The sequence below is a fragment of the Lupinus angustifolius genome, unplaced genomic scaffold, assembly GCF_001865875.1.
Source record: "Lupinus angustifolius cultivar Tanjil unplaced genomic scaffold, LupAngTanjil_v1.0 Scaffold_40_34, whole genome shotgun sequence".
NCBI lineage: Eukaryota > Viridiplantae > Streptophyta > Magnoliopsida > Fabales > Fabaceae > Lupinus > Lupinus angustifolius.
The window spans coordinates 11,537-19,400 of record NW_017721357.1 but is presented as its reverse complement, the minus strand read 5'-3'; the positions used below and the strand labels follow the sequence as shown (position 1 = coordinate 19,400).

Sequence of the window (7,864 nt, the reverse complement as noted above, 5' to 3'; positions counted from 1 at the left end):
TATAGCTTGAGGCCTTCAACGGATCCCTCATCTGACGGTGCAAAAAAACTAATGGTCATATCATCCTACGGCCAAGAAGAGATCTCACGCGGATTTTCCTCCCACTGACCGAATTCTTCACCTTTGACCGAGTTTCTCTCTCACACGGATCTCCTTCACTCTCCAACCGTGTTGACTTCGTTGAACATGTGTGGAATGTGTGTGTTGACCAAGTCAACACTCGGTTCCCAAAAAATAAATAAATGTTTATTTAAAAAGAATGTTTGGCCGAAGCCCGACCCGAACACGAATCGAACGGAGCTGGCCAGACGGCGACGAAGGAGGTGGTGGTGGTGGTGCACATGTGCGTGTGTGTGTGGAGGGGTTTTGTTTGTGTGAGTCCTCACACACTCACAAAATCCATTGTACCCCTTGGGGCACACCCCAATGATGAAACTCAAGGCTTGTAAAGCCTTCAAACTTCCCTCCTCCAAGTAATGTGGGACTACTGAGTTTTTTCATTTCACAAACTCAAAAGTCACGATAAATGGCATCATTAATGTCCATTAAAACCACTTCAAAAACTCATCATTGTCAACAAATTTCAACAGGATATCATTCAAAAGACAAAATGCTCATCCAAACAAAAATTTACTAAAAAATAATCCAACTTTTTCATTCATACACCAAAAATAGAAAATCGTGGGTGTTACTTTTATTGTTTTTTAATTAAAATAATATTTGGACATACATTTTGACTTATAAGATTCAAAAAAAAACATGTTTACACTATTCTTTGTTACTAACATTTACTTCAATTTTTACCTACATTATAAATTAAAAATATAAGGAATTAGCTTATATTTATAAAATATAAGAATATAGATATAATTATTTTATAGTTTATTGAATTATTTCTTTTGAATTTTTAAATTATGAATTTTACTAAACTAAATATTCATATATAAGAATAGTATGTTTATTTTCTAAAATTTAATTGAATTTTGCTTTAATATAAACTAATATGTTGGTATAACACATTATAATGTTATTAGTTTAAATATTTTGCCAATCATGTAGAAAATTACTTCACAAATGTATTTGCAAGTCCTAATGATTCTTTTGCAAATGGTTTAATTCAATATGTCATTCCAACTATGGTCTCTTTGGATGAGAATGACATGCTCACCTCCATTCCTAGTCCAATGGAAATTAAGCTAGCAGTGGATGCTATGAATGGTGATGGAGCTCCAGGGTCAGATGGTTTTGGAGGATGCTTCTATCATGCTTTTTGGGACATTGTAGGGGAGGATGTTTGCAATTTTGTGCAACAATTTTTCACATAGGGGTGGATTCTCCCTAACTTGAATTCTAACGCAGTGGTTCTCATTCCTAAACACCATGGAGCTAGCACAATCGAGGATTTAAAACCTATTGCTTTGGAAAACTTTCAATTCAAAATTATTAGCAAAGTCATTGCTGATAGATTGGCTTTAATCACTTCTAGGATCATTTCTCCTAATCAAAGAGGATTCATTAAGGACAAGAGCATCTTTGATTGCATCTTCTTGGCCTCTTAAGTAATAAAGCTGCTTGATCACAAAGTGTTTGGGGGTAACTTAGCTATAAAACTGGATATCAAGAAGTTTTTTGATACTATGGATTGGAATTTCCTCCTCAACACACTTCATGCTTTCGGATTCAATGACAAGTTTGTCAATTGGATAAGCACTATTTTGCAATCTGATAAGCTCTCAATCAATGTGAATGGTGAAAATGTGGGTTTTTTCTCTTGCAAAAGGGGAGTTAGGCAAGGGGACCCTCTATCCTCCTTGCTTTTTTGTATTGTAGAGGATGTTCTAAGTAGGGGAATTTCAAAATTGGTGCTTGAAGGCAAACTCAGCACCATAAATTGTCCTTGCAACTTGAAAACTTGTACTCATGCTCTTTATGCATATGACATATTAATCTTTTATAAGGGCATCAAGAGAGAACTTATAGCTCTCAAACATCTCCTTATTGACTATGGTGTTGCTTCAGGGCAACTGACTAACCCTGTAAAATGCAAATTCTTTTCTGGCAAAATTTCTGCTAGGAAAGTTGCTTCCCTTTCTGATTCTCTTGGATTCTCGGCTAGTAGTATTCCTTTCAACTATCTTGGTGTTCATATCTTCAAATTAAAACCGAGGAAAATTCATATTCAACCTATTGCTGATAAAATAATGGGCAACTTGGCAACTTGGAAAGGTCACTCATTATCCATAATGGGCAGAATGGAACTAGTTAGATCGGTTATTCAAAGTAAGCTCTCTTACAGCTTCCACATATATGATTGACTTTCTCAACTAATCAATTTTGTAGACACTAGTATTAGGAATTTCATCTGGTCTGGTGATACAAAAATCAGGAAGCTGGTTACAGTGGCTTGGAAGAAGGTGTGTAAGCCCCTCAAAGTTGGTGGGCTAGGAATAAAATCAATCAAAAATCTTAATCATGCTACTTTGTTAAAGCTAGCATGTGAGATGTCCTTTTCTAATTAGGAATGGGCAACCTTCTACAGAAAGAGGTTTGGGATTTAATGTGACTAGATATATAAAATCCTCTATTTGACCTAGAATTAAAGGTAATTGGCAAATTGCAATTGACTATTCCCTATGGATTGTTGGCAATGGGAGTAGCATCAACTTTTGGAGGGATAACTGGTTAGGGGAAACCTTGGTGGATTATTTACAGATTCCTGAATCAATTCAACCTCTTTTGAAGGCTAAAGTGACTGACTTCATTAATGAATCTAAATGGTTCATTCCAAGCTCTCTGGCTAACAGGTACCCCGAAATCATTAGGAAAATTGCAAACATAAATATATCTGCTAATACTAATAAATTCATCTAGAAATCATCTGTGGATGGGTTGATGTCTTTAAAGGAAGCTTCAACTTGGACAAATGTTGATCCTCCGGCTATAAATTGGTGTAAAACAATCTGGTCCTCCTTCATTCCTCCTTCAAAGTCATTCACAACTTGGAGATTTCGGCATGGCAAACTTCCTACTGATGAGAATCTGCAAAAGAGGGGTTGTTCCTTGGCCTCAATGTGTAATCTCTGCAGGTCCTCGAATGACAACTCTGATCACATCTTCCTAACTTGTCCCTTTGCAGTGAGAATATGGAATTGGCTTGGCACAATCTTTTCAATCAGCATAAATAATCATTCCATCTCTAGCATTCTTGCTTTGTGTAATAGGCAATGGAGTCCTCAAGTTCTGGCTGCTAGTATTGTGGACATCATAAATACAATCTGGTACTGTTGGAATCAAGATCGATTTCAGGACAAAAAATTCCGATTAATTCTGCTATCTCAAAGATCAGATTGGCTATTGCTCTATCTGGAAATCAAACTCAGCTCAATGCTAACACATCTCTTCAGGATTTCAACATTCTTAGGTCCCTCAACATTGCAATTAATTACTCCAAAGCTCCTAAGATTGTGGAAGTTTGTTGGAATCCTCCTCTTCATGATAGGATCAAAATCAATTCGGATGGTGCTGTTATGTGTAGTCCTGGTAATGCTGCAGGGGGAGCTCTGTTCAGGAATCACAGAGGTGAATTCCTGAGAGTTTTTGCCGATTTTTTTGGTATTCATGATGCACTTTATGCTGAATTAAATTCGGCAATCATGGCTATCAATTTTGCTCACAAAAAAGGTTGGTTATCTGTTTGGTTGAAAAGTGATTCTGCTCTAGTCGTAGAAATATTCAAGGGAAAAACCATGGTTCCTTGGAAGCTTATCAACAAATGGAATCATTGCAAAGCTTTATTATCTTCAATGGATTGTATTGTATCACATGTTTATAGGGAGGGTAATAGTTGTGCTGATAAACTTGCCATTTATGGTCTTCATCATAAGATTTTTAGTTTGTGGAACTTTGTTCCTAACTTTCTTTTGGAAGACTTTTCAAGAAATAGGATGGGTCTTCCAAACTATAGGTTCACTTCATTGTAAGGTACTCTTTTCATGTTTCATCATTAATATATTTGGGCAGTAGTTTAGAAAAAAAAGTTATTCGTTTCATAAAGTTAACCCTGGTTAATGTGATAAAAGCTTAGATGTTATTATTGTAATCTAATACATCGTATAAAGAAAAGCACAAATAAACGGATTAAATTGTTTTTATTAAAATGTAGTAGATATTTAAAGTGACTTTCGTTTTTATAAAAACAAGATGGATGGAGGAAGAAATGAGAAATCTGATAGGGAGATGAACAATAAATAAGCTCTCTCACTATAGAGGTGAAACTATATTTCACCACATAAACGTCAATAATATTAAATGATGATCATAAAATATATTTTAATAAATTAAGACAATGTATTATAATTGTTGTTTGAGTAAATGTCTAATTTTTAAAACATTTTGTGTATGAATGACTTGTGTTATAATAACAAGGGTTCTAGTGTGCAATTCACCATTTTTTACATTATCACTACCAGACTTCCTTTACGATGAACTTGGTTCTACCGTGCAATTTTACACCACATTCTCATTTTATATTATTACATATTTCATTTTTATATATTTGATTTTAGATAATTATATTACATTTTATATTGGATGTACATGATAATATAACACCTGTGATAAAAAATATAAAAATGAATTATGATATTATTAAAAATTGTATTGAGTGATTAATTTTTTTGGTATATTTAACTTTCATTAATATATTTTATTGTGAGAGAAAATATTATAATTTTAGTTAATTAAAATGACAAATTAGGTAAGAGGAAATTATAACATATACATAGTTATAATTTTTTATACTTTATATATAGTATAGAGGTGTAAAAGTATCCATAGATAACATATTCATCACCAATTAAACATTGTCATGGATATTCATATCCAACATATATGCATTAATGTCATTCATTAATACTATTTATCAAAATAGGGAAGTGACATAGATAAGGGAAATCTTGGAATTAAAAAATTATGCATGTCCAATTACTTATTTATCCTTAAGTCATGTTTTTACTTTATATATTAGTATAGTAAAGATAAATGATATTAGAAGTGTTATAAATAACGTTCACCTTTTAACTTTCTTTAGTATTACTTTTTTATATTTGATCTGTTGTATAATAATAATCGACCCTTACTTTTATTTTAATATATAAATGAATTTAAGGGTACATTTAATAATCTGAAAAAGTATAATAGGAAAAAAACATTGATTTAATTGAATAATTAATTTTATTTGAGTTAAATAACCGTATATTGTCATGTGATATTTTTACATGAATGATATATGATTCATATGCATTACTTGTAGTTAAGAATCTATGATAGTTAATATAAAAATGGTACAAAAAAATTGTGATAACGTAAAAAAATCTTATAATATATAGACTGTTTTTCTTTTTATTTCTGAAATTATTTATATATTTTTAACTTGATATACAACCATTTTTTACAGGTATAGGTAGATGAAAAAATTTGTTTAGTTGCTGTGGTTTGAATTATGTGCTCACAACGTTTGTCCTACTACTCTATAAACTGATTTGAATATTCAGACTAAAGGTATTAAAATATATTTTCACTATATTTTATGAGTAATATTATAATATATTTTTACATATCAAATTTTTTATTTTTATTCACGCGGGGTACGTTTTATCATATAAAATATTAATAAAAAATAAATAATTAAGTGATGTTTCAAGGATTCGTTTTTTATAGGGTTACTATTATGATGTAATATTTGGATGGGTAAATTTATATTGAAAATTGTGTATTTATAAAATTCACGTGTACTAATAATATCAATTTTTAATATAGATTTTCTAATTATGAATTTCTTAAAATGTGTGTAGGTATTAAAAACTCAATATAAATAGCGTGAAGTGAAAGTTTAAGAGTAAAAGTATTATTATTATAATGGCTTTAGAAGCTGACAAATATAAAAAGAACTCTCAAAAACCTAAATTAATTTTTTTATATACAAATCTCCACTGAACTCAACTCTTAAAGAAGGACTCAAGAAAAAAAATGAAAATTCCCTTTTTAGGTTAATATTGACTGAATTAAAGTCCAGAAACTTTCCACCGGATTAAAGAGCTAAAATTTATATCTTCACTTATCATTGATATATGAGTGTAACATTTATACATAGTTTATGTAACAATTTATATATAATTACTACAATATTTATCACTTTTTTTAAATTATTATTTTTTGAATGTTGATGATAATTAAATATAAATGGTAAATAATATAGTAGTTATGTACAAAACTCAAAAACTATCCGTGAATATATTTTCTACTCTTAATAAAAATACATACTTATTTATATTTATATATATATATAGAGTTAATATTTATAAAGTGTAAGAGTTTGTTTCACTCTTAGCAAACTATTTACCATTTATGTACATTATTTTTATTTAGAAGTCAATAAGAATAATGAATATACATATATAACTAGAATTGAGACTTTACAGAGATTTGTATGAAAAAAATAATTTCAATTCATATACAATATCATATTCATATATTAATAAAACGTATTTAAATAATAATTATAAAATACTTTTAAAATATGTAAATTGCATATATATTTATATATCTGGTTGTATATTTAATAATATAAAATTAAATATTCCCTAATGTTTTTATATATGTATGTATCTATATATAATCGAGTTAACTCATAAACTCAATTTTTAGCTTTATTTTAATTCAGTTAATTAATTAACCAAGTTTATTGAGTTGAATAATGATTGAATTTGTTGTCAATCCTAACTTTTTTTAAAAAATTGTTCAACTAACTTTTTTAAAATTTTTTGTTCAAATGACGCCCCATCATTTCAGCTAAGACTTATCTCTTTCTAGATATTATATTTGCTTCTTTTATCAATTATTATTCTGAGGCATTGAACATCTTCCTTTTAAGCCTGTTGAAAGTCTAACTTCAGCCAACTAATTGGCCAATTTTTTTTGTTGGTTGTGGACCACATTAGTTGGAAAATTAAATATTTATGTCTTCGGTAAAGTCTCATTAAGTTGAGTTGTTCAAAAAGTTAAACGTTGAAACTTTTCCATTCATTTAATTCGTATATTCAGTACTCCTTAGTATCATAGAATTGTTTAGGAGATATAAAAATATGAGAGGGATTTAATCCAAGATTAAGTTTAAAAAATTTATTTTATATCTTAGTTATCAATTTTAGGGAAATTTAATCATTTAGATCTACTCATTAATTCAAACCATTAAATTTCCGTAGAATTGATGAATAAGATTTGGAGTAAGTTTTTTAAACTTACTCTTGGAATAAGTGGTTCATCTCCCTAATAATATATTTAAAAATTCATTTATAGATGAAATATACTTTTGACAATTTATTTATTTGTTTATTTTGATGATGAAAAAATTGGGCGTATTTATCTTTCACTTAAGAGTTTAACAAATGCATTAAGTACTACTTTCCATGCTTGTATTTATTTATTTAGTATTTTATTCATTCATGTAAATAGTTGAAATGAATAATTATAACAAAGTGAAATGGTATTTAGAATAAAAATGCAGTATAATTTTTTTGTACTACCAAGTATATTCTTTTACCTTTTGGATAAGAAATTAATTCATTTTCAGTGTTTTGAGTGCGTAATTATCCCTTCCAATAAGTACCACTCCCAGGAATGATTATATATATTTTTTTAAAGAATATGTATTTTTATAATAAGACAGATAAATAAAAAGATAAGTAATAATGATGGTTGGAATAGAAAAAAGGAAATAATTTTGCAGGTAGCATTAAAAAATTGTTTACGAGTACCTTAAATAGTGGTTGACTAGAGTCCCAAAATTTCTATTGAGTGAAACATT

General features: G+C 29.5%; 1 protein-coding gene across 1 annotated transcript; it reads left to right on the top strand.

Annotated features, from left to right (window-relative positions):
* The first annotated feature begins 1,637 nt into the window (after nt 1-1,637).
* LOC109338757 lies at nt 1,638-3,980 on the top strand. Its single transcript, XM_019576061.1, has 4 exons — nt 1,638-2,280; nt 2,341-2,414; nt 2,713-2,804; nt 3,347-3,980. The coding sequence occupies exons 1-4, from the start codon at nt 1,638-1,640 to the stop codon at nt 3,978-3,980; spliced, it is 1,443 nt and encodes a 480-aa protein (XP_019431606.1).
* The last annotated feature ends 3,884 nt before the right edge of the window (nt 3,981-7,864 follow it).

Bases quoted from the DNA above. Each gene is read 5' to 3' on its own strand.
- LOC109338757 (XM_019576061.1), top strand. From the start codon at position 1,638: ATGGATTGGAATTTCCTCCTCAACACACTTCATGCTTTCGGATTCAAT. The intron at 2,281-2,340 runs GTAAGCTCTCTT...TCAATTTTGTAG, and splicing joins AGTTAGATCGGTTATTCAAA to ACACTAGTATTAGGAATTTC. The intron at 2,415-2,712 runs GTGTGTAAGCCC...GATTATTTACAG, and splicing joins TTACAGTGGCTTGGAAGAAG to ATTCCTGAATCAATTCAACC.